At 35.2% G+C, this 27,779-nt stretch overlaps 1 protein-coding gene across 1 annotated transcript in view; it reads left to right on the plus strand.

Annotated features, from left to right (window-relative positions):
- Positions 1-27,779, plus strand: part of DNAH5 (dynein axonemal heavy chain 5) — a 137,115-nt gene that overhangs the window by 86,444 nt on the left and 22,892 nt on the right. Inside the window, exons 50-65 of the mRNA XM_074576183.1 lie at positions 571-794; positions 2,419-2,617; positions 4,759-4,931; positions 6,450-6,580; positions 8,865-9,018; positions 9,792-10,059; positions 10,653-10,884; positions 12,459-12,573; positions 12,834-13,010; positions 16,081-16,284; positions 17,713-17,892; positions 18,816-18,953; positions 19,547-19,682; positions 21,125-21,441; positions 22,679-22,834; positions 23,247-23,429. Coding sequence (XP_074432284.1) covers positions 571-794; positions 2,419-2,617; positions 4,759-4,931; positions 6,450-6,580; positions 8,865-9,018; positions 9,792-10,059; positions 10,653-10,884; positions 12,459-12,573; positions 12,834-13,010; positions 16,081-16,284; positions 17,713-17,892; positions 18,816-18,953; positions 19,547-19,682; positions 21,125-21,441; positions 22,679-22,834; positions 23,247-23,429 — 2,987 coding nt within the window. The remainder of the gene's footprint in view (positions 1-570; positions 795-2,418; positions 2,618-4,758; positions 4,932-6,449; positions 6,581-8,864; positions 9,019-9,791; positions 10,060-10,652; positions 10,885-12,458; positions 12,574-12,833; positions 13,011-16,080; positions 16,285-17,712; positions 17,893-18,815; positions 18,954-19,546; positions 19,683-21,124; positions 21,442-22,678; positions 22,835-23,246; positions 23,430-27,779) is intronic.

A 27,779-nucleotide genomic window follows, 5' to 3' on the forward strand; every position in this document is an offset into this window, starting at 1 on the left:
TCTATTTATAAACATTATGATTAAAACTGAGGCTTAATCCCCCTCTGATTTCCTTACCGCCATGTTTTCCTTCCGGAGTCACTCCCTACCTGCAGCTTCATCAGTCTGGAAGTTTTTCAGGTCCAGTCACATCTCTGAATCTATTGGTACGCTAAGTGTTAGGAAGAATGGCACGAAGGCCATTCCTAGTTTTAGTGACAACGCCGGTGAGTTGCTAAAGTGTTACTGATGCTAAGAGTGAGTAAGGACTAGACTTTCACAAACAGCAGGATCATATTGGTCTCAGAGAAGAGATTAGCTATTCATAGGTTGTGGAAGCTATTTTGGTAGGCAAAAGAACATTTTTAACGGACACTTAATTACGAACTAAATACCCAGTGAGCTGGTCACAGTATGGTGTTAAGACCAGGTTGAATCATGATTTGAATAAAGACTAGAAAGCCATTTCAACAAATTAGAAAAGGTTTTGGGGAATAAAAAAGAAAAAGAAAATTAAGAAGACTATCCTGGTGTTCTGCTAGTGTGTCTTAGAAAAATCTTTCATTTGGCAGTTATTTTTTTTTTTCACAGGTGTAATTGGGGAAGGTCACTATTGTAGTGAACGGGGATTTTCAGAAGATGTGAAGAAAACAATAGCCAAATTAGTTCCACTGACACGCAGGTTGTGGCAGATTACCAAGCTAAAAATGTTGCCCACACCAGCCAAGTTCCATTATGTCTTCAATCTTCGAGACCTCTCAAGGATTTGGCAAGGAATGCTGAACACTACATCAGAAGTGATCAATGAACCAAAGGCGAGTGCAACGCATCAGTGGCTTTGGTATAATTAGTGTATAATTAGTGTAGCAAAGAGGTTGAAGAGTCTAACTTCTTGGCATTTGAGTTTGCTTTAGAAAAATATAATTTCTGATTAAAAGTTTTTCAGCTATTTTTTGTTTGAGGCAAAGATGTTTTAGTCCAGCTTTTACAGCGCCCGCTGAAATGGCAACTTTATTGCATAACTATAACAGAACCCACTTCTTCTGACAGAAGAGGGTTTGCTTCTAGTTGCTTGTTCTATTACTGACAAATGCTAGTTTGTTTGAAAGAAGTGAGTAAAGAAAATTATGAGAAGCAATGAACTTAATTTGACCCAGTGAAAATGTGTATGTATTGATTAAAAAAAACCACAGTTCCCCTCTCTCCACTAGTGTCTTGAGGCTTTCAGTCACTGCCTAGTATCTGTCTAACGAATGATTTCTGGCTTATGGCTTAAAAGGAAGTAGTAGTAACGAGTCATAGTAATATTATTTTTTTCCATAATACACCTTTCTTCCAGAAAAGCTCAATACTTTATGCATCATTTCTCTTTTAATTATTTTAAGGAAAAGTCATTTAGTGTTTTGAGCACTGAAACATGAAGTGCTGGAAAAGCAATATTTATGGTAATCGTGGAAAATTTGTTATACATTTGGGTTATATAATCACTTCATGTTTAATGTACTTCCCTGCTTGTTGAATAAGCTCCTGAATTCTACTACATCTAAAATTTAAATTTTAGAATTGATTTTAATTTGTGAAGCTAAAAATACACAGCACTAAGATGATTATATGTATATATATTCTCAATTGATGTCTTTCGAAGTATAACAAACAATTGCTCAAAATCTGGTTGTATAAATTTACATATTAGTTCTGAGACTTGACATAGTATGTGTCATTTGTACAAAGTGCTCTAGGCTCAAACAAGATGTCTTCAAGGAGTACTTGGAATTTTTTCTATTATTGTATAATAATAGTGTAGGATTAAAACCAGTGCTGATAGGATTAAGAACCTGGCAGGTTTTCCTTCTCCATCCTATGACCAAACTGAAGGACTTTAAATGTATATTGAATTTGGAGAAGGAATAATATGAACACTTATACATATTTTTTTTTCCTCTAACTACTTTGCATATAGTATTGGGAGTGACATCTGTATTTGTCATTAAATTATTCATGACATGATGCTATTATTTCCACTCACCTTCTACTTAATGAATAGCTTAAAAAGTGGTTTATCAGTGCATAAACATGTGTTGACATGTATGGATATGGTTTTAGGGCTAGGGAAATAAAATATTAATTCAGTAAATACGGTCCGGTTTGGAATGCTAGATTAAGGCTTCTTGCACAGTTAACTGAATGTAAGCTTAAAATGCCATTGGGCAGAATGAGAAGCTCAAGGTATCTCTCCTGATTAAACCACAAAATACTACCGTTTCTTTTCTAATGCTAATATGATTTTAAAATAAACAAATGATCTCCAGAGGTCCCTTCCAGACTCTACCATTCTGTGATTCTGTGAAATAAATAAAAGCATGGCTTTTAAATTGGCATAGCTTTGTTGCAAGCCTAATCTGACGGAAATGCCTTTTTTTTTTTTTTTTCTTCATATAGGTACTGATAAAACTATGGAAGCATGAATGTAAGTGTGTTATTGCTGATCGTTTCACGACCTCAGAAGATGTACACTGGTTTGACAAAGCTGTGGCAAAACTCATTGAGAAGGAATTTGAAGAAACAAAAGCTTTGCTGGATCCTGAAATCGAGGCATTCTTTGTTGACTTCTTAAGGGATTCACCTCAAAGTAAAGATGGTAAAGATGGACTCTGATAACCATGGAGATGGCAAGAATAGGGAAGGGGATATGATAAAATAGATGCTAATAGAAATATGTCTTAAAAATGAATAATATGTTTATGCATCAAGGGTGGCTTTTCTTAGGTTTAGTACTTGATCGTGCTGTCTTTTGACATTAATAATAAAACTGCAGGAACAGGATTAAGCTGATATAATTCCCTTAAATGGTTTGAAACTGTAAAACATCACTACAGTTTAACTCCTTGCTGTATTCCTTACTAGTTCCTTATTGTTAGCCGAGTTGTTTATATGTCTCATTCAACTTACGAGAAACTTATTTCCACCTGGAATACTGTTTAACCAGTGTTTTTGCAGGTTAAAATAAGTCGGTTGATTTATTTAGGTGTTAATCTAAAGGAGTGTTCATAAATGCAGAAACAATACAGAGCTAAAGAATTCTGAAATTAAGGTGACTTCAGATATACACAGAATGCAATATAAAGGAAAGCTGAATGAGAATTAATCATCACTTTATTTTGAGAGGTTTGGTTCTATGGTAAAAGGCAATTTCCTTAAACTGGTTTTTATTTATATAAATATATGTTTGGATTTTGGTGGTTTTTTTGTTTGTTTTTATTGGAAGCTGCATGATTATTGGACCACTGCTAATTCGTAAAAGCAAAATATGCAAGAAGGAAATGGAGAAAAAATTAAAATGAGAAAAATATTACAGATACTGTTCTAAGTACAATACAGCTTGATTGCTTCCACCCCCCGCCTTTACTTCCCTTTCCACTGACTTCCAGTGCTTTACTAAGAATTAGGGAAATACTTATTTTACTATTTTACTGGAATTACTTATTTCATTGATTTTAATTCCACCAGTTAGAGATAATATAGTGAAATATTTCTTCCGTAAGTAAGAAGCTTAGCAAACCCAGTTCATAACGCCTGACCTATGGTAAGTGGACAATTACATCCTGCAGCATATAGATCATGAAATCTTGAAACAATCGGAGCTAGGTATATGTAAATAGGAGCAAAATTGTACTCTGTCTACTTTTTTTTTTTTTTTTTTGAGGAAAACCAAAGCAACCAACCAACCAACAACCCCCATGGTGTCTGCTTGCTGGCACTCTTACAATAAAATTTGTCAATTATTTGGTGATGAAACGTGGGCTGGATGAGCAGTGAGATGAGTTGAAAATTGGCTGAATGGCAAAGCCCTGGAGGGTGGTGATCAATGGCACAAAGTCTAATTGGAGGCCAGTAACCAGTGATGTACCCAGGGGTCACTACTGGGCCCTCTGAACATCAGGAAACATTTTTTACAGTGAGGGTGACCAAGCCCTGGTACAGGTTGCCCAGAGAGGTGGTGGAGTCTCTCTCCTTGGAGATATTCATAGGCCATCTGGACTCGGTCTTGGGGGACTGGCTCTAGGTGGCCTTGTTTGAGCAGGGGGGTTGGACCAGATGACCTCCAGAGATTCCTGTCAGTCTCAGCGTTTCTGTGATTTTATTTACTGAGTAACAAGTCTTAGTAATGAAGGCATGTCACTTTAAATGTGATTAACACTTATGAATGGAAAGATGAGACAGCAGCACTATTTCCTTCTTTCCTTTCATGGGGAAGAGTTAACAATTCCTTGTGGCTTTCAGATCATTCGATGAAACAAATGTATGCCTTTTCACAGTGAATATACTTCTTTTTTTGGTGGTAATTATTAATTTAGTAGTAATTTTTTTTTCACTACTGCGATTATTTAATCAACTTAGAATATTTTTATTTTACAAAAAAGAATATTTGTAAGTTTTAACTGCAATCTTTATTTACCTTCATTCTCTGATGCTACTTCTGCTTCTAGCATCTATGTTAATTTCAGGTTTTCATCATTCCAGTTTCAGATGTAGAGAAAGAGGATTCCTCAGTTTTTGCTGATTTTGTCTTGGAGAATTAAGCAGCTGAACTTACTGTTCCTTGTAGGCAGGGTATAGGCAGCACTCTCATATATACGTCTAACGTGTAATATTATGTATAATAAACCTGATTCTGGGTGGTTAAAGAGACTTCTAATTGCCTTCGCTTACTTATTCTCACATTGAACCTTCGTCAATCATTTAAATTGCTGAGGTTTTGTTACTTGCTTTTTGTTCTAGGTGAAAAATCAGAGGAAGTTAATTTAGGTATTCCCAAAATCTATGAGCCAATTTACTCCTTTCATCAGCTACGGAATCGTTTAAATGTGTTTTTAAAATCGTACAATGAGAATGTCCGTGGTACTGGAATGGACATGGTTTTCTTTGAGGATGCTATGATTCATTTAGTCAAGGTATAGTCTTGCTGTATTCATACTTATTCTTTTATCTATATATCTGTCTTTTATGTCTGGTGGGATCATGGTCCTAACTATTCTAACTCTCTTTCAACCTTTCTTCTTAATTCTTCTGAGAGCCCTTCCATTTTTTGGAATGAGTCAAATGAAAATCAGGTTAGGACATAATTGGTTGCATATGAAGGAGTAGGCACAGCAGAGTGAGGTAATCTGTATTTCTTATCATAAATTATTAAGAACTGAATATTGGATTGTACCATTCTAAAAAATAATGTAATAAATGTAAAACCAATTTAATTATAGTTGAAGAACACATTGCATCTTCAGTTTTCAAAATTTTGGGGTAGATTCTTGTAATTTCACAAAAGGTAAGGAAGAGGAAAGGTAAGTAAATAGGTGTCCCAGGCTGCTTATTGGCATGATGAAATTCTAGGGGTATCAGAGGGATGTTCAAAATAATAAAGAGAACAGGAGCCAATACTCTGCATCATTGCTCATGCAGAGGAGACCAGCTGCTAAACAGGTGGTTGGTATTACCTTGCCTTTGAGAGGCAAGTGGCTCCATGCTGTTTTGGAAATTAATGTAGGCTCAGTGTACTATAGCTATCTGTCCACATGCAACTGACAGGGTGTGGAGCAAGTTTGTCTTCTGTGCCTACAGGTATATTTTCTCAGCATCAGGTAACATTTTCTACCTGTTTCCAGATTTCTTGGCATTGTTTTATGTCTGTGGACAGTGGGACGGGTGCTGCATGCAGTTCATAGTTAATGCTGAAAATTCTATTGCTCTGAATTGCAAAGGGTCTGTTTGTTTACATTGCACTGCCCTGAATGGAAGGGAAATGTGAAATAGTAGGTAACTACTGCCTTTTGCTTTAAAAGATAAATAATGAAATGGGAAAGAAAGGGAGATCTACCTGTGAGATGTTCCACTGTGACCAAATATTCATACTGATATTGTGCATTTTTATAATCAAGTAAACTAGAAGATTAAGAAGTTTGATTATAAAGGCAGTATTATTCCCTGCTGCAGAGAATACTGGAGACTGTTTGTCCTGAATTTAACATGCCTGAGACAACTTGAAGGGGCCAATGAAGGGGCAATGAAGGGGCCTGGAGAGATGAGTCTATTAAAGTTGTCCAGAGGGTATGGAATTGGGGAAATTATTATTTCCTTCCCAATTTTAATAATCTGTCATGTTGTGATAGCACATTACTAACAAATCGCAGCTGAAATTTACTTGTGCTTTGTGGAAGTGTGAGATGCAATTCTACTGATAATTGAAAGTTTACGGTGATGGAATCAAGTGGTTGCTATACTATTGGAAAGTTTGCAGAAAATAGTGCACAGTGCAAATGTCTATATATTCAGAGTAATATAGAGTCCCTTAATTAAACCTTGAAATTTTCAATTGTTCTGCATTTGTAATATAAATTTATTGCTGCAGTAACATAGGATTTTTGGGTGTTTAACTGTTCCACATTGTAGCAATAAATTACTGTGATCTTACACAGATTTCTCGGGTGATTCGCACTCCTTGCGGAAATGCGCTTTTAGTTGGGGTTGGTGGCTCAGGAAAGCAGAGCTTGACAAGACTGGCATCTTTCATAGCTGGCTATGACACATTCCAGATAATGTTAACAAGGTGAGCATTAATTAAAATTTAAGTAAATAAGTACTTTATGTTTGAACTTTTCCTATAAATAAAACAGGCTCACAATCTCTGCAGTGGGAGAAAGAACAAGATTAAAATAGTACTGTTGCCTAGAGCGGAAAGACATGAAAATCCTTTGAGACTTACTAAATTTGCTTGATTTTCTACAAGTCTGAGCTTTTACTGTCTTTGGTGTTGTAAACTGTTTCATGCGTTTCACAGAATGAGAAGGAATATTGGCAATGTCAAGTTATTTTTACTCTGTGTCTTTACACAATACACTAAAGTGTACTGAAAGTATTTGTAGGTGGTATCTATCCGTAATGCTTTATGAGTCTATCTTGTAATATTTGAAATAATGCCTGTGTGAGGAGGTGGAATCCTCACCCGTACCTGTTAATGTGGTAGATCTTGTGTATATGTCAGTATTTTGACAGTCCTTTCCAAGTATAAATTGCCTTATTTCATATTGTTCAACCTAATGTGGTTTCTTTATAAATAACTCACAAAAGATATAAAAAATAAATTATAAATCCTTCTCTGAATATTTTGGAATGAATGTCTCCCAAAGTGTCTGTAGGACAAGTCAATGATCAGGAAATATTTTCAGCACTCAAATAAGATGTCATTGTAGAGAAACTAAATTATTTTAATTCTGTTGCAACTGTGTTGGCTGCAGAAGAAATTGTAGATTCACATGTGGGAATGACTCTTGGTGAGGATCTCATCAGAGGATCTATTTGAAATAGAAATTACTTCATGAGATATTACAGTACAGTTGACAAAACAAGCAGTAATAAATTGCTGGATGTGATTCACAAGGAATTATGAAGCCACTGGAGTGTGAACTATTGAGTTAAAAAATGGTGTGCAGCTTCCCACTTAAAGTTGCGTGGCAGCTGAGAATCATAAGAAGACCTATATAAAGCCAATGAAAACAAAAGTCCAGGAAAGATCTGGGGAATCCTTACATCTGAAGGCTTGTAAACCTGATGTATGCACCAGATGAATTAAAGAAACTATCATGAAGAATAGACTGAGTGAAGATTTGAATAAACATGGTTATAGGAAAGACTCATCAAAGATTCTGATAAAACACAGTCCTGCCTTACAAACCCCTTGGGAGTTCTCCAATGGGTCAACAAGCAAGTGCAGAAGTGTGATATTGCTAACTCAATGCATATAATTGAAAGTATTTTTTTCAGATCAGTATTTTTGTCTAATTTTGAGTAATTAATGGAATAACTTCCAGTCATTATTTCTCCCTGCAGCTGAAATAAAAGGGCATAGAATATTTGTGTCTTCTCTGTGTCCATTTCTAATTTTAGTGATGTCTTTGCTTTTGAAATGTCTTATTTATAAACACATGTATGGAACCTTATCTTGCTGATTATGATCACTTTTGCTGAAATGCAAAAAATTATCTTCATCATCAAGAAAAAAATTATAAACCCAATGTATTTATTTCCTGAGAGGTGGCTTCTGTGAGAAGCTGCTAGAAGCTTCCCCCATATCTGATAAAGCCTGTGCCAGTCGGCTCCAAGGTGGACACGCAGCTGCCCAAGGCTGAGCCACTCAGCAATGATGGTAGCACCTCTGTGATAACATATTTAAGAAGGGGAAAAAACCTGCTGTGCAACAGCAGCTGGAAGAGAGGAGTGAGAATATGTGAGAGCAAACAACTACGTGGGCACCAAGGTCAACCCACCACACCTTGTCAAATAATTTCTATGTTTTTTAATGCCTTGTTTTGCTGCTGCTCTCCTTCCTTCTTGTAAAACTGTGAATGTGCCACCATTGGTGATGACTTTCACCAGAAGGGCCAACTAGTTTTATTTTTTTAATTAGTTAATAAAATCTGAAGTATCTTATTGCACTCAGCACATGGCAAAATCCTGTGAGACAGCACCTGCCTGTCTTTTCACTTTTTCTAGTAAAAGATAAATAAATGATAAGACTTCAGATTTGGGGTTGTTTTGTTGGATTTTATTTTGCTTTTTTGGTGGGTTTGGGTTGTAGTTTTAAAATTTTTTTTATTCATGTGGGGGGTGAAAAAGAGAACAGGCAAGAGAAGAATAGATTAGGTATTTAATGTGAGACTTTGAAATGAGCTATGTCTTTCCTCCTAATCTAAGTGAAAATTGCTGGACTTTGACACCTCTTTCCCTTAAATTCCAAGAGATTGTTTCTTACTTAAATTTGCTTGCTCTTTTTCTTTTAACTGGAAGCCTGTTTTAAAAAGAATGAATATTAGTACAACTGTCATTTTTTGTAGATCGTACAACACTTTAAACTTGATGGAAGATCTGAAACTCTTGTACAGAACAGCAGGACTGCAAGGCAAAGGCATCTGTTTTCTTTTTACAGACAATGAGATCAAAGATGAGTCTTTCTTGGAGTACCTGAACAATGTTTTATCATCAGGAGAGGTAAGATGCCTTCTCATCATCGTTTTTCTGCTTTTTAAACTTTATAATTCTGAAGCAAAATAACCAAATTTAGTTCAATATATGTCACAGGGCACACGTCCACAAACTAAAACTCAAGTGCTTTTTATCATTACAGTATTATAAAGAATGGAAAAAATCCATTATACTAGGTTATAGTGAGACAAAGCTATTGTAAAATTAAGAATGAGCATCATCATTCCATACAGACAAATTGCCTAAGTCATACCCTTTTAAATGTGTTGACAAGCTATCAGGGACATGAAAATAGCTTAAAAAAAAAAAAGAGACTTGGGGAACATCACTGAAGTTTTTTTAAATTGTCTGTTAAATTAAATATTTAATTATTTAAATAATTCATGTACAATTAGTTTTTGTATGGTAAATTTATGTCCAGAATGGATGGGATGGCTCTTGTTTGTTTGTTTGTTTGTTTTAATTCAGGGGTGTGTTTCAGAGTAATTTCTTCTACTTATTAGAATATTAAGAGAAGAAAACAAAGCCTTTGTACATGGATTCTTTGTTTTTCACATGGGAAAGTGGGCTTTACTTTTAGAGCAAGTTAGATTTCAATGTGTTTAATGGAATGAGTTCAGTAAAACTTCTAGTTTAAAGAAGTGGGGTGCGTCTTAATAACTTCAGTTTCTGAAGTGTATGTCCCTTCCTGAAATGCTATGTATTAAATGAACCTTATACTATATTCTCTATTTTGGGTCATCTTATAAAGCATGAAAAAAATTTCCTTTTTCTCAAAGGTGTCAAATTTATTTGCACGTGATGAAGTAGATGACATCATTAGTGACCTCATACCCACCTTCAAAAAGGAACATCCACGTAAACCTCCAACCAGTGAGGTTCTGTATGACTACTTCATGACCAGAGTCCGTCAGAACCTTCATGTGGTTCTTTGCTTTTCACCAGTAGGTGAAAAATTCCGAAATAGGGCCCTGAAATTCCCAGCTCTCATTTCTGGATGCACTATAGATTGGTTCAGCCGATGGCCTAAGGATGCTCTAGTGGCAGGTAGGTGTAGGTTTTGTCTTTGCAGATATTTCATTCTCTGATCAATGGTCATGAAGTTGTTTTAATTGCTTTGAATTTTGCCAGCACACTAGGAAAAGAAACTTACTTAGTTCTAAAATTTGATATAGATGTTTTCTTCTGTAAAGCTTGCTGTATTAAACTGTTGAAATATTTCTAACAGAGGAAAGGCTTTGAAAACAGTTTGAAGAAAAATTCCCCTTGCAGATGGATTAAAGGCATTAGTAAAGAAGGCAAAATACTACTAAAGTAAGGAATTATTAGTGACTGTGCCTGTGATCAGGCATACAGGGAAGGCTGTGATTACCCAATAACTGGTAGCTAGCATTTACACAGGTTCAGAGAGAGAAAGGAGTTGCACACCTTGGAGGTGAAAGAATACCAGATTCTTGCAATACTTTTTACTGAGCAGTGTGGAATAATGTTAAGAATCTGCTGGTAAAGACAACTGGTGTTTCAGAAGCTGCAGGAAAGGTGACATAATACACACTGACATGTTTTATATTGCCTTGTTTATAAGCTAAGAAGTTTTCCTGAATATTTACTTACATTTATGTTTTTCTTTCTTTCTTAAGTATCTGAACATTTCCTGTCCTCATTTGATATGGACTGTACTGCTGAAACAAAGAGGGAAATTGTGCAGTGTATGGGCTCATTCCAGGATGGAGTGGCGGAGAAGTGTTCTGATTACTTTCAAAGATACAGACGTTCTACACATGTGACTCCCAAATCCTACCTGTCCTTTATTCAAGGATATAAAACCACATACAAAGAAAAGCGCGCCGAAGTGCAGACATTAGCAAACAGGTAAACTGCTCAGTTTACTACTGTCTTTCTGTAGTTTTCTTCCCCAGATAGGTATATTCTAACACACTTAGTTTCAATGCATGGCTTGTCTCTGCACAGCAAAAGGATTATTTAAGTTTTTTTTTAAATTTCCTAAATTTTGTAAAGGTGTAACTTGATCAAATATTATAGTTGCTTTTGGCATATAAGTTAAAGACTATATATTTTTGGAGGGGAAAAAAGGGTAGTGATGTATGAAAAAGCAAGGTGGTGGGAAAAAGGTGAATATAAATCATTCCTATGTATTTTTAATGAGAGAAAGGAAACATCTATATGTAGTTTCATAATATACTCGCAATAGCATTTAAGTTGCCAGAGAGAAACTTTTGTTTTTTTGCTAAACAGTTGTATCCTTCTAATACGAACATGTAAGAAATACCCTTGGCATTTTTGGGTTTGTGATCATAGAACCTAATTTAGGCTGCGGAGCTTTTTACTTGTAGATTATTAAAGTGTTTCTGATACATTCATTCTCCTTTTGGATGCTTTATTAAACTAATGTTGTCTATTTGCAAGTTTATCTTCATGTCACAAATACTCAAATAGAATGCAAAATTTGCATTTAGCATGTCAATTGGTATCACCCTTAAGAAAAACTGTCTTCTCAATTTTGAAAGATTGGCACAAAGAGCTGGAAGCCTTTAAAAAAGACTCAAACTAGTTTATTTCACTTTTAAACATTCTTTGGCTTCAAAGCCAAATTGAGTTAGAAATCTGTAGTTATGTTATGGGTGAAGACTTGTAAAACAGAGAGGTTTGGTCCTGTTTTTTACCTCCCAACACCTCAAATGTACCAGATTAGTTCATGCATGTCAATTAGTTTCACTTCACCTTGCGTAGTCTGAATTGCTTTGGCAGGTGTTACTTTTTATGTGTTCTCCGTATTTCTTTATAGCTGTCCAAGAACTGTTTAGCCTTTGCAATAGCAGCCTCTGTAGAGGCCACTTAAACTTGTCTGAAAAGTCCCAAATGAGGACTGACTTCTTGATAGACAAAGAACACTGTTGAAGGGGCATTTTAATGCTGAATAAGTGTTATCTCAATGCTATTTTTCTATTTCTCTCTTTTTGTTGGTCTTGATTTCAGTATTTTGATTTTTTTAGCCTTTTTGATATCCTCTTCAAACAAGAAATATTGATTTGAGATATTTCTTAGGATTCTAGTGATGACAAAATGCTTTCTGCTATATAGAACTCAGTCCTTACAAGTATCAGGTTGGAGTTCAACAGAGATGGTGACATGTGGAACCAACATATAGGATTTTTATGCAATAATAAAGGCATAATTTTGGTTAGAAGTGGGTAAAATTTCAATCTACAGACTCTCTTCATGTAATTCTTTATTGTTCACTTTATTTTGAAGACATCACACACTTGTATGAAAGTTCCTGTACAAGTTTTACTTTTAGTGCAAAACATTGTTTGCTAGTGTTCGTTCTGATTGATGTGATTAATTCTATTAATGGAATTATTTGGGAAGTAGAGTGTAAATTACATAGAGAATTACATGCTTCTTATTTTGCTTTTTAACTCCAGAGTGAATACTGGACTGGAAAAACTGAAAGAGGCCTCTGAGTCAGTGGCAGCTCTAAGCAGAGAGCTGGAGGTAAAAGAAAAGGAACTTCAAATTGCCAATGAAAAAGCTGACATGGTATGTACAGCCTTCAAAGTGTATTGCTGTTTGATTTTTCTTCTCTTTTTATTTATTCTATTTCGAAAAGATTAATTAAGTAAAAGGAAGTTACATGTTGGAAAAAAAGGGATCTTGGAAAATTATAACAGTGATGAAAGTCATCTTGTTTGAATTTTCTGGTTCTGGAATTCAACAGGTAAAATTTTACAACAAAAAATAACACGTTCCAACTAGGTGTTTTCTTTAATATTTGTCATGTGGTTTTTCTCACATTCTAGGTATTGAAAGAAGTTACTGTAAAAGCACAGGCTGCTGAGAAGGTGAAGGGTGAAGTTCAGAAAGTAAAAGACAAAGCTCAAGCTATTGTAGACAGTATCTCAGTGGACAAAGCCATTGCTGAAGAGAAGTTGGAAGCCGCAAAGCCTGCTTTGGAAGAGGCAGAAGCAGCCTTACAGGTTAGTACGTGGACCATGTATAACCCTATTTTACTGCTATATAAGATTGCAGGAGCATCGCATAACTCATCAGTTGACAGGAAATGCGTGCAAATAAATATACCTGTTTTCAGGATTTTTAAGTTCAATTTTGTTTTTCTTTTTCCACCTGAGTACTAAACCCAGTTTTTCAGAGAAGGGCAAGTTTTACCTTTCATGTGAAACTATAGTTGATATATGATGTGCTGTAGGTTGATATTAGACCAGTAAATGACTGTTGATACTGTTATAAAACAGATTGTGTGCAATGAGTGAAGAAGTGCCTTCCATGTAAAAACAGTTATGATTCCATCCAAAGCTAAACCTCCTGTTTTATTTTAAGTTTTCACCAATGAATTGCATTTTGAATAAGTTTGCTGATCCACTCTTTTCTGCCGCCTTCAAAAAAAATTTCTTTTTCTTATGAGTTACCCAGATTTCTAGCATTCACCATGGGACTTCATGTCTTTCAACATGCTCTTTTTGTAAAGCTTTTTTAATAGAGTGATAGCGATCTGCCCATATCTTTATGTGATGCATCATTAGTGATGAAAAAAGATTAATTTTTGTTGAACTCACGTAGTTTTTTTTTAATGTCTGTTTAGCTGACTGTATAACAGAATGACCCTCAAAGCATTTCTGTCATGAGCAGCAGTAGTGGGATCTGAAGTAAATCTAATACTAGAGGCCAGCAGGGAGCTGGCATCTCAAGAAATAGAAAGAGTGAAGGAAAAAAATGAAGGATAGATAAACCTCAAATGTTGTTATGTAGATTTACTGACAGGTTTTCCTTTCCACTTAAGAGTCTGACAACAGTTGTGATGGTTAAAGACTATTATGATGTTGCTTCAAATTAAAGTCTTCAGAATCTAGTATAAATAATTTTTCATGGATCTTCTGAATGTATGACTTCGCTTTGAGGGAGAGGTACTTAACAGTCTCTGACTGACATGATTCTTGAAGGGCACAGCAGGAATGTCTAACTGATGACATGACAGCTGATAAGAGTGGAATAAGAGAGCAGGTCTGGATCCATAAGATCCTGATACTTAGCTACAGGAGAAAGGCAAAAAAAGAATAAAATCCAGAGGTGGGCAAGCATTCTGACCAGTGCATAAACAAAATGCTAACTGGGCAGTGTACGAAAAGAGCAACAGTGTCCTGTGTCCTCTCCTGCATCTTATTACAGCTTACTTTCTGGTTTTGGCCAAAATTACCAAACCAAAACAATACTGCTCTTCCTGAAATTTTGTATTCTAATAAATTAAAATCTGATTTTAAGGAAAAGCTACACTAGCGTTATTGTAAGACTTCACAATGGGAAAAGGTAGTTGGGCTTAATCTTGAAATTCTTGCATTTGCTATAATGAATTGCTTTCCTCTTTGGCTAAAGGGGAAAGGAAAACTGTAATAAAAGCAATCCCGTCAGCATGCATATCTGTATTCTTAGCATGCATTCATTCACTCAGAAACTCGTTAAATCAAGAAAATTCTCTATATGAGTCTGTATAGGGCTGCATCTTTCAAAAAATGAATCTGATAATCATTACAGATTTGTAAATTTCCAGCTAGAGATTCCTGTAACAGATTTCTGCTTGCACTATAGACAAATATCTATTAAAATATTTGATAAATTCAAAGGTAACTTCCCAGATAAAAAAAAAAAAATCTATGGCTTGTTATTTCACTCAATTTTTTATGTATTTTAGGACAACTAAATGCTACGTTAAGGTAGGTACAGAACAGCTTATAAGTATTTTTAAACTTATAGTGAGATTAATTTTTAAAAGTTTGAGTAAGAATTGTCAAAGTTCAATAAAACTTAGTTGTCCCTTGCCCTGCAATTAAAATGGCATATTAAATGCACAACTAGAAGTAAATAAATAAATAAATTGAAATTAAATACTGCTCTTTTGCCACAATTTGGATGGTAGCAAAAAAGGCGAGGCTGAATTTCCCAAAAGTCACTAAGAAACCCTGTTTCCACGTGTATATCTGAAAAAACCCCGCTGAATTATCAGGTGAGCGCTGAACCCAATGTGCAGCAAAAATCGAAGGGAAACAACAGGCAGGCGGAAGGAAGGTGATCAGGATAATCTGCAATAATTTACAATCCCTTTCCTGAAGTATAAACACAAATAGTTAAAATCTTCCTTTATGAATTCCCAGTGAGGCACGTGCTCTCCTAGAAGCAAGGTATTATACCACCTGCATTAACCTGTTGCTTACTGTTTGTCACTGTCATGTACTCTGACTGATTAAATTGCCTGTAAATAAACAAAGCTTCTGATCCAAGTTACGTCTGGTATAGGAGTGTGCCTACCATCAGCAGTTACCATTGTTCAGTGGTTTTGTGCTCTTTATGTGGTGCAGTATGTACTACTGCTCAAATCAGTGCTTCTCTAAGGAAACATCTTCAGTAGACTTTTCTGATAGTCCTTTCTGATTCATGATGTACACTAGAGTTACAAGTTATAGTATTAGATTTGCATCCTAAGGCTTACTTGGCCTTACTTAATAGGGCCTAGGTTTTCATACATTATTATAATTTATTTGTTTTTCTCGCAGGCCTGCTTCTACAACGGGAACATTCCCAGTAAGATGAATCAGAAGGTGCAAATCTATATATGTATCAGGCCTTCTCACTGGTTTCCTAAATTCACCTTAAAATATCAACAGAATGTATTTTCCTTTCTAGACTCAGTTTCTGGTCAATAGGTTTGCATTTTAAAAAAATAGGTAAAATTTCAAGATATATCTGTTTTGCTCTTTGTTTTGTCAAAAATGCGCATGGTAGTTTTAAGCTTTTAGGTGCTGCTGTGGAGGTGGCCTAACTAAGGTTTCCTGGTAGTTGCTAGGAGGTAGTAGTGCAAATCTGGTTGGAGGGTCCTTCTAGCTTCATGCTTTTTAGAGGCAAAATTATTTTCAATCAAAAATAATGTGAATAATTTTTTCTTCTCCAATGGATGAATACTGTTGGTGAGCTTGTGCTCTATGTCTTATTAAGTAAACAGTAACAGTAATTGCTTTACCCTTTGTTTTAAATTCACAGACAATAAAACCTGCAGATATTGCCACTGTCCGCACACTGGGTCGACCTCCTCACCTCATTATGCGTATCATGGATTGTGTGTTACTGCTCTTCCAGCGAAAAGTGAACAATGTGAAAATTGATCAGGAAAAGTGCTGTACCATCCCATCATGGCAAGAATCTTTGAAACTGATGACAGCAGGGAACTTCTTACAGAACCTACAGGTGCTTGTGCAACCTTCTTTTTGATATTTTTTTAATTTAGGAAAATGGGGGACAGTGTTTTCTCTGGTGTTCGTAGAAGAACAGATGTGCATGGGGAATCAGACACACAATAGATCTGAAATGTTAAGGCCTTAAAAATGTCATAATGAAATAAACTTGAATCCTTCTGGCAAAGTTAGATCATAAATCAATTATAATTTTTTTCTAAGTAAGGCAATGAAGTTACTTTCAGTGACAAATGATTCAAAGCTTTAAGCATTTGGTTTGAATAGCCATTACTTATGTGTTTTATTAAAGCTGATAGAAAACATCTTTTTTTCTGGTACTTAACTTTTCATTAATTTTCAGCATTGCAACTTGTGCAGTGGCTTGCAAAAGAATAATTCATTATTACGATGTATAAATCAGATTTTTTTTTAAATTTGGGATTTTCAGCTCCATAGCATATGTCTAGGGAAATGGGAAAGAGTAAACTGGTCAATAAATCCCTGTTCATAATTTAAACTAATAATGTTATGATTAATCTACTCAGAATAAATTGTACCTTATCCTGCACCACTGGATGTTATTATTGCTGATTTCTGCATTTTGAGAAGTTTACTTAATCTGTCTCTGGTTCAGCGGAAGATCACAGATGGCAGGCTTGACCAACTTTGTGTGATTGGTAGTGCCATGGATGCCATTTATGTAGTATTCACATTGCATCTCCTCATAAGGATTTTTAATTTACTGAAGGGCTTGAACATTTCATTGCTTGTGCGTAGATAAATGTATTTGTGCTTCAGGAAACAGATATTTTTCAAGTTCATCAGTGATGGACTTTCAGTATACCTTGTAAATAAATATTTTAAGAAGACCAAACTTATATAGAATATTTGACAATCAAAATAAATTTGAGGGAGAAAATTGAGAGCTTTTGGGGATGAAAAATGGAGATGTTTTCTGGAGAAAAGGGGGTCAAAATAAGTTCTTAAAATTGAAATACATTACACTAATGAGATAAGGTAATTTAAGGAGAAGATAGCTGGCTTGCACTTTGAAAGGACCATCTTGTACAATGTATGTTTACAAACCAGAGCTAAGCTTTTCCTTTTATTTTTGAAGATAGTTACGTTACTTATTCAGTCGTAAAGAAAATAGATTTCAAGCAGGGTATCAGTGATATTTTGTATCAACAATTAGCGGTGTAATGGTAATGGATAGTGTAAGGTAACGAAGAATATAATTAAAGGGAAACTTTTTTCCATTTTGTAAGACTATAGAACAGAGTGACTTTAGCAAGATCTCAAAGATGCATGAGACGGAGAACTTCGTATTAGCTGTTTGTAAATAACATTTGTGATCTTGGTAGCATTCTGTGTGTGCTGAAATACGTATGTGTGTAGTTTACATACCTTACATTACGTATATTGCACTCATTTTTTTTAGCAATTTCAAAAGGACACAATTAATGAAGAAGTAGTAGAACTTTTGAGCCCGTATTTTGAAATGGTGGACTACAACATTGAGACAGCTAAAAGAGTATGTGGGAATGTTGCTGGCCTTTGCTCATGGACCAAAGCTATGGCTGTATTTTTTTCTATCAACAAAGAAGTATTACCTTTAAAGGTAAGTCTATTAATCAGCGGGAGACACACAAACACTCTTTGCTTCTTTTCCTCCCTACCTGTGTGCACTTGAGGATTTAATCATCTGCAAACATCAGCTGCCTTATTCCGACTGGTGCATGCCTCTGTAGGAATTTATTATCTCTAAAGTAGTAATTCTACAGTAAAATATATTTTAATTGTACTACTGTACGTTGTCAAAATTATGAAAGAGATTGTGCAGTTTTGTGCCTCTGGGCCCCTTCTGAATGGGGCTGAAGCAGCTGTCATCCAGTTTAACTCACTATTAAGGACAGCAATTGCTGTCCTTAATTAAGAATTAAGCAGGAAAAAACTTGAGTTCTGGTTCTTTTAATGTTCCAGATCTCAGTTCATAAGATGACTGTACAGACACTCTGTTCATCAGTGTTATTTAGCGAAAAACAGGCCTAAATAGTTGTTAAAAGGTAAGAATGAAAGTCAGGAAGAACAAGATCAAGCATGATTTTAAAATAGAATAGTTTGTATTTATAATAGGAATGACCGAGAGGGAAGCAAGGTTTGTAGTTGGAGGTAGTATCTTTCATTAGACAAAGCATATTCATCAGAGAAATCGAATAGGCTTCTAGTGGCACCAGTCTTTTTTGCTGGCCAGATCAGACTAACTTTTGTGTCAGATGGAAAATGGCCAGTATTCCTAGAAGTTTTTCTAATTTTTTTTTAATAATTGATAATTTGATAATAATGACGTGCTGCTTAACAGCAGCTACCTGCCATAAGAATTTAGTTTGTTGTAAAATTCAAATAAAAAGTTTTAATGATGAAATCTCCACTCAGCAGCTTGGTTGTGAAATGTAGTACGGTAAAACTCTTTGAGATACATTATAGCAAATGCTTTGAGATGTTGTATGTACGAATACACTTTTATATTTGCATGCTTCATAGGCTAATTTAGCAATCCAGGAGAATCGTCTAACCACTGCTATGCTGGATCTGCAGAAAGCTCAAGAAGAACTGGGTGCCAAGCAAGAAGAATTAGATATTGTGCAGGCAGAGTATGAAAAAGCAATGAGAGAAAAACAGGTGAACTGCTCTTTACAGAAAAGTTGCCACTCTTAGTTTAAGGAAAGCTTAATGCATTCTCTCAATTTCACTAATATTGCTGGAAAAGGATGTTGATTAACAGAGGATAAGAGATAGGTATTTGGATCCTGCCTCTTTGGATCCCACCTCTTTCCTTTGCCACTGATCCTCTCCGCCCCTTCCTCCTACCTCCTCAATAACTATTTTATTCGTATTATTTGTTTAGTGGCTACTACTGTAACATCAAGTTTCATTAATGTATGTTATCTGTGTATAATGTATTTGAAATTCTGGGCAGAATTCCACAGAGTTAATAGATACCAGGCATTTTGCATGTCATTTAACATACATGCTACCATGAAATTTAAGAACAGAAATATTAGAAAATTAAGTAACATTAACGACAGATGTTGATAGATTGTCAAGATGTATTTTTTCTATCCCACTTTCCCTCCTCTGCACAGTGATATAAATGTTTGAGAATATATTTTTACACTGTTGTTTAACTACTAGTTTAATAAGATATACAGATTTTTCTGGCCTATCAGATACTTGACTCTAAACCATATTTCTTGGTGTATGGTTGTCTGTAGACTTTGCTTGAAGATGCTGACCGTTGCCGTCATAAAATGCAAACTGCCTCAATTCTTATAACTGGTTTAGCAGGTGAAAAAGAGAGGTGGACGGAGCAGAGTAAAGAATTTACAGTGCAAACCAAGAGGCTAGTTGGTAAGCTTTTGCCCACACCCTTGAATTTGGAAGTTAGTCACTTGAGTTGTAACGGGTAGCAAAACTGAAAACACTTGAAATTTCAAACTTTTACTTTGTAGCTCAGCTTCCCTGTTGCTAAAATGAGGGTAATTGTTACTAATTTTCTTGCTAAAGCACTGCAAGGTAAAAAAATACAATATGAGACTAAAGTTCCTATTTAAAAAAAAAAGTACAATGACTCTGTATGCTGTGCATGGCCTTTTACTTGATGTGTATAACATGCAGTGCATATTTGGGACACTGATGTTTTAACTTGACTGATGTTTGTAGGCAGCAGTCCAAAGAGAGTGGTACGTTACTACCAAGTGCCAATAAAATGACTGTAACTGAGAATATGCATGGAGGAGAGGAAGACCAATATTCAGGCGCTGACATTTATATGTAGAAATCAATATTTTTGAATTCAGTTACTAATGCTCATAAAACTTTTGTTTCTTAGAAGTTCATTTCAATTTTATAAATAGGCACTTGGAAACTAAAGTACTTTGTAATAAAGAATTAATTTATTAGTTAGATCAAGTAGATTAAATTTATCTTGTCCTTTACTGTGGTCTGAAGTTTCTTCTCTGACTTTTGCCTTGAAATGCTGTAAAAAGCAGATATTGTTGTATAGTTTGTATTATAGTAGATAGGTTGTATTTTATTTGCTGGTATAATATGTATATGTGTGTTACCAACTTATTTAAAATACAGGGTACTTTCCCCACACACTCATCGTGGGGCTTTTTTTATAGATAACTTGAAAAAATCTAAAAAATATTAGTGCTCAGTATAAAAGTATAGTATCTTCTTCAAATGAATCCTGCATTCTTACTTCAGAGGTACAAAAAAAACCCACCCCAAACTACGGTGTCATGAAACTTAGGGGGGCAGTTTTGAAGCTGACCAGAACATTAAAAGTTGTCACACTTAATACCTCCATAATAATTTTTTATTACTAGTAGTAATAATTCTAATTAATTTGTACTTAATTAGTACTCCTAAATAAAGGTTCTTTTCTCCCCCCAAAATATTGATTAAGCCTGTTCTCAAAATTGTGCAAGGGAATGATGGAATTGGAAGTTTAATTAAGCTTATTCTGCCATGTCCTGCTTGTGCAGGATCTGGTGTTTGGAATAGTGTTATATGTGTGCGTTGGGTTGACCTTGGCTGGCTGCCAAATGCCCGTCTCTTGATTCCTACAGTTGCATTGAAAGGATAAAGTAAATGTGGCATCTCCTGAAACGTAGCGTTGTTTTAAGCCTTGGGGAAAAGGCTGATTTGTTTTCTTTATGGGTCAAAGTGTGTTCTCCAGTTACCAGGCAAACCATGTAACAACTAGAGAAGAAAGCAGCTCATTCATGGATGGAATTGGCAAAGCTGTAATGTTTTGATGTCTTTTTTTCCTTTTTCTCTTTAAGGTGATGTACTCTTGGCTACAGCTTTTTTGTCCTATTGTGGTCCTTTTAACCAAGAGTTCCGCAGTCTGCTATTAAATGACTGGCAAAAAGAAATGAAAAGCCGGAAAATCCCCTTTGGTAACAACTTGAACCTCATAGAAATGCTGACTGATGCTCCAACCATCAGTGAATGGAACCTGCAAGGATTACCAAATGATGATTTATCCATACAGAATGGAATCATTGTCACTAAAGCATCTCGTTATCCTTTATTAATTGATCCACAGGCACAGGGTAAAATTTGGATTAAAAATAAGGAAAGCAGAAATGAACTTCAGGTAATAGGAAAGCTGGTGTTTTCATAATCCCTAGAAACTCTTAGCTCAGAAAACAGTACAATTCAGTGATTCAAGTAATACTTAAAAAATTCCTTTTATATAAAATGCCTAGTCTGGATATAAAGGACATTTCAGATATATTTTGGTAGATTTGAGATTTGACTAGATATGAAAGTGTACTTTTGAAGCTTATTAGTACCAGTGACTCAATTTTTTAAATGAATTTATTTTAATGAAACATAAAATGTTGGAAAATAGGCTGAACGAGTAATGTCTGATAAGGGCTGAAGCATCTTTGCAGAATACTATAAACATTAGAAAAAAAAAAACAAATAAGTGATTAATACAAGTTCATATAAATTTTTAAAAATGAAGATTCACATCATGATATTTTTATCATCTTTTAATCAGAAATTATTTATAATTTGTGTTTTAGCATGGATGTCAGGTGCTAAATATTCTGCAAATATACAGGGAAGACAATATTGCAACAACATACAGTCTGAGGCAAGATACACCAATTCAATGCAAATGTGAAAATATGACAAAGTCCTTGCTTGCTATAATTATGATTACACCAACAAACCAGCTATTTTAAAAGATATTCCTGAAAACGATAAAGAGTCGTTTGAAGGATAATAGAGTGGCTCTGAGAGTATTATTAGGAAACTACATTAATTCATGTTTATTGTTATCTCTGTGCAGAACCCTTTAATGGTTGCCTAGCTAGTTATATTAAGAATGATTATTAGATTTTAACTATGGAGTTATAAACAAACTAAGCTGCATGTGCTTTGTGTACATGTTGAAAATTAATCACAGTTTTACTGAGGACTACTTTTTAAAGCAAAGACTGTTTAATGGCTTGTTCAATATAACCCCCTATTTTTTGGGGCGGGGGAGAAGGGCCCTAGCCTTGCCACAGTTTGACTTGGGGATGTTATCCAAGATAACATTGAAGGTGATAAAAGGCTCCTGTGATCATAGGATATCAAAACTTCAGGTGCTCAGTGTTGCTTTGAACAAGAGAAGTTTGTCTTCAATGAGATCTGAGAATATGGTACACTGATGCTACCTTTTCTTGTGGTCACAATCTTTGCCTTAATCCTAGTCCAACCACAGGATCATTGTTTTTGTCAGTAATTTAAATAAAATTAAATAATTTATAAATATAAAACAAACAAAAAACTTGGTAAGTGGCATAACATAATATATAGGTCCATGATCGTATTTTTAGATCACTTCTTTGAATCACAAGTATTTTCGAAATCACTTAGAAGACAGCCTTTCTTTGGGAAGACCTCTTTTGATAGAAGATATTGGAGAAGAACTTGACCCAGCACTTGATAATGTTCTGGAAAGAAACTTCATTAAAATAGGTTCAGCCAACAAGGTAAAAATAAAACAAATGAGCAAACAAGTGGAAACAGCCCCCCATCCCCTCGTCCTAAACAAAGTAACTCCTAATATGTATATGACTATAAAAGATTAAACTCATGTTTAAATTTGGTTAATGCTAATACCAAAAAAAGTAGAGTTTAAGCGTAAGATCACAGATCGTTAATATATTTAACCTATAGAGTTCCATATCCCTTTGCTTATGACAATTTTTAAAAATGAAATAATCTGTGAATGCGTCATTTAAACTGTTCCATAAATATTCTCAACAAATTATTTGCATCAATCATATAATTTAAAGCTGGATTTTTACACCTTTGAACAGAAAAATGTAACCTTTGTTTCTACTGAAAGAGTGTGTACTGGTTCTTGATATCTCAAAACTTCTTTTTAATGCTTTTCTTAAGGTGAAGGTTGGTGATAAGGAAGTAGATGTTATGAATGGCTTCAGACTTTACATTACTACAAAACTGCCAAATCCAGGTTACTCTCCTGAAATTAGTGCTCGAACCTCCATCATTGACTTTACTGTGACCATGAAAGGTCTTGAAAATCAACTCCTAGGCAGAGTCATTCTCACAGAGAAACAGGTAAAAGAATTGGTTGTATCTTTTTTCTGGCTATATGTCTCGCAGTTACCTGTAGAAGGTTTTCCTTTAATTTTAATTTATTACTCTCTATTCCCATATTGCAGGGTAACTTTCTGGCTCTCTCTATTGAGGTTATTCTTAATATAACCTATTTATGATGGTTTAAAAGCTGGCATAGAAGAAATGGACTCATTCAAGTAGAAGTTTCTATTTGTCTTTATTATCGCAACTGTACCGTACTCGCCTTATTTTTCCTGCCTCAATGAGTTATAACCGCATGAGAATGCCTGTGAAAAGGAAAAGGGCCTTGAATAAAAACTGATGTTCTTCTGTCTACACACTGTGGAGCTCATGGCAACATAACCTGGTGCAAAGGGTTCAGATGTAGTTACTTCCTTGCTTCGCTTCAAGGGGAAATGGGCTAACAACCTATTTTGACATTGCAGATGTATTAGTTGAGGAAGTCCAAGTTCAGGATGACAATCCCAATAAATATTCCACCAGCAGTTCTGGAGGGAGGTTGGTTGGTATCTTTTGAACTATTGGACACCCTGGTCAGGCAATATTTGAAGTCAAATGAGACTCTCTGCATCTATGACTGTGTATTTACTAAGATTTTGTCAATAGTTCCAGTTTACCTTCACTAGAGAGGAATGTGTGTTTTCCCTTATTGTGGCATCTGCTGAGGTCCTCCCGTCCTCCTCCCCTAACTCCCCTCAATGTGAAATGTTCCTTCTTAATGGCCTCAGTCATCTTGTTAGTGTCAAATAGTTGCATTTCATTCCTGATCAGTCCATGGATCTCATGACAGAAATCATACTCGTTCTATGAAGGCTTATATTTTGTCAGACAGCTCCATTGCACCATCAGCTTCACTTCAACCAGTGACAGCTTGTCAACCCACTATGTAATGGAATTATCATGGTCTTTCTGAAACACACTATGATGTGTGTATTCACAAAGCCTTATGCCAAACTTCACTTCTGCAATACAGTACATTCCTCAAGATAACAGTCATTTTATCAGCAAATTCCTCCAGTCATCACAGTTTCTGTATCCCTGCTTGGAGGACACAGAAAAGACAGGAGCTTAATTTTCCTCAGAGGTGCAAAGAAATGGCCTGAGAAGTCATGGATTCAAGTTGGAACATGGGAAATTCTAATTAGATATTAGGAAGAAAATAATTAAATTGAGAGTGGTCAAAACCAGGAACAGATTACTCAGGGATGTTGCAGAATCTCCATTCTTGGAGGACTTCAAGACTAAACTGGACATGGCCCTGAGCAACTGACCTATTTAGACCTGCTTTGAGCAGGGGATTGAACTAGTGCATTTATGGGGGTCCCTTCCAAACAAATTATTCTATTATTCTATGGTATCTTTGCCACTACCTGGGAATGTCTAATGGGTGGACATACTGAGATCTCTGGACCAGCTTCTAGGAGTGGTGTACTCACTACTGCTTTGCTTGAGAACATCTGGGGATAGTTCTTCCAGATAAATGACAAGTGGGCCACTTAACAGTCAGGGGGATTTTCATAGAATATACTTACCACTTTTCAGTTTGATTGGCCTCTGTTCTTGCACCCTGTGGTTCAAGGTTTCCTGAAGAGTCAATTAAGACATATCCCACCATCCAAAACCTTTTTTTCCCCTATGATATCTAATTATGCATCTCTGTGAATTTCTCTCTTAAGTGTGTGGATACTTGCTATCCTCTTGTAGTCTTTGGTAGGGAGGTGGTGGAATTACTTAACTGTGATACAGTTTACCAAATGATTTGAGTAGTATGACTGCTTGGTGCTATCCAGTGTTAGAATGTATGTGTGGAACTTCTGCTCCCAAAGAGAGATTATTTGCCTGAGGTTAGTGTTCTTCAAGGTTTGTATGTACATTTATATCCTTCTTGCCATTCCACTGTCTCTAATACGGTTCTGCACTTAGAATGAATGAGATTTAGACTTGCAGTGAGGAAAAGGAGGGTTTACAGCACATCATTTAAAGATTTTGCAAAGTCTGACTTTCTGTTCCTGTGTTGTCTGGTATGCCCATTGGTAGAATCTGTGTGGCATACATCTAAAAGAATTGATTTTTTTAGTGATAAGATTACTGGTACTGATTTCTTCTTTTCCACCAGAATGTTAAACCAATTTGCAAGACGTGAGCTAAGCACGAGAAGGTCAAAGGGTAACTGGTATATCTGTATAATTTTAATTCTATTCTATTTCTTGGAATTATTGGATTTGAGAGACTTGATGTATGTCTGAATGTAGTATAACTTATACTGTTTTAATGATATGATTGTTTTGCTACATTGGCTGTTATGTAATTTGACAAAAAAATTGCTTATTTAGTGTTGTAGAAATAGATATGTCAGATTAGTAGTGAACTTATAATACACAGAAACTATTTATGACTTTTTGAATTTTCATATTCATATTTCAAGATTTCTGGTGGAGAAAGGCTCAAGTTTTGTATGAAGTTGATGCAAATTCTTGCACTTGTGAATCATTTTGTGACAGAATGTTTTAAGTTATGTAGCAGCACTGGAACAGGCTGCCCAGGGAGGTGGTTGAGTCACCATCCCTAGAGGTATTTAAGAAACATGTAGATGTGGCACTTCAGGGCATGCTCTAGTGGCAGAGACTGTAGGGGGTTTTTGTAGGAGTATGGTTGGAATCGATGATCTCAAAGGTTCTTTCCAACCATGAAGATTCTATGAATATTAACAAGATCTAGCATTCTTTATGGCAGCCTGCAAAATGACATCAGCTTATGAAAGCAGTTCCATAAAGCTGGTTTTGAAATAGCCTCTGGTGCAAATTCCTGGAATTTATGTATATGGTAACTTGTCTTTGTTTTTTTACATCCTTGATGTTATGACTGGAAATTTTTGAAGACATGCAGAATACTTTCAACTGTGTACTCTTCCTTATCTGCAAAACGTATTTTAAAAGCTTAATAGATAGCTTTTTCACTAAGGTTTTCATCTAAGGTTACTTCACTTGCTTTAGTTCGGTCATTCTGTTTCCAACTTGTTTCTCAGGCTCTTCTTATGAGGAAAACTTAGCTTTCTGTTTTTTAAATGCATTGCACTCTAGAATATGTTTAACCTTTTAAATTGAACTCAGCAAAACATGAAATTTAATTTGGCTCAGAATGATTTCTCAGCATAATTAGTATATTTAATTGGATGCTAACATTCTTTTAATGCTAGACTTTTAAAAATTGTTTCTACTTCATCAAACTTGCATAATGCTTGTCTTGCTTTGTAATTGCTACCTACTTTTCTTTAGTTCCATTAGGCATCAGTTGATTAAAATGGAGTTAACTGTAGTTTTCTTGTCTTTTTTCATCATTTTTTGTAAGAATCTTGAATCTGTATGCACATCTTCTAAGTTTATGTGACATTTACATTATTCTATGACAACAGTTCCAATGTGTGTTTTCTACCGGATGATGATGATGTTTCAATATACTTTTTGTACAGTGACAAGAAAAGAACCTAAATTTGATAATGAGATAATTTTTTAAAAAATTCCTTTTTAAGATAAAAGGATTTTCTTTACAAGAACTAAATTCTTGAAGTACTTAGGAATGTTAGCAGAGTGTAGGAATGAGAAGACCACAAGTTTAGAATGTGGGAAAACGAAAAAACAATCTCAAAAGTTGTAACAGTGTTGCAAATCTGTATAAATGAAGGCTACTCAAATTGGAGGAGTAAAACCTTTCCTTAAGCCTCGCTAAGGTCTCTCAGGTTCATAATTCTGCTAGGGCTATATGAGAGATCATGTATTTCTTGGTGTTGTCCGTGTTTCTTTGGAATAGTAGCAGCCTGTCTGCAGTGCTGAAGTGGACTTGACAAAGGTGAACACTTGACAAAGGTGAACAGACATTGTTAAAAATATCCACCAGACTTTTGTGAACAGTGGAGGAGTACTTCTGTAGGCATAGCTAATATTTCTACCAACTGGCTCACTTATTGTTGATTCATAAGTTTCATATTATCCTTGTTTTATAAAAGACTCTTAACCCATCCTCTCCCTTTTTCTTTCTTTTACTTCACTGTGTTGAAACATTTGCTATTGTTTCAGTGGAGTATTTTTATCTCTGAGGGATTCATTTGTAATAAGAGTAGTATAAGAATGAAGGCCTTTTACCTCTGAAGAACATATATTTCTAGGTATTTTAAACAGTTTTATTGTTCTTTTTTTTTTTTTTTTAAATGTAAAGCTATTAATCAACAGGTATCCATCTTTTATATATGACCACTGGAAAACAAAGTAGGTATATAAACCACCCAGCTTGTATTACTAAAAGTAATCAAATAAATACTTCTAGTGAAGCAAC

The sequence above is a fragment of the Larus michahellis genome, chromosome 2 (assembly GCF_964199755.1).
Source record: "Larus michahellis chromosome 2, bLarMic1.1, whole genome shotgun sequence".
Taxonomy (NCBI): domain Eukaryota; kingdom Metazoa; phylum Chordata; class Aves; order Charadriiformes; family Laridae; genus Larus; species Larus michahellis.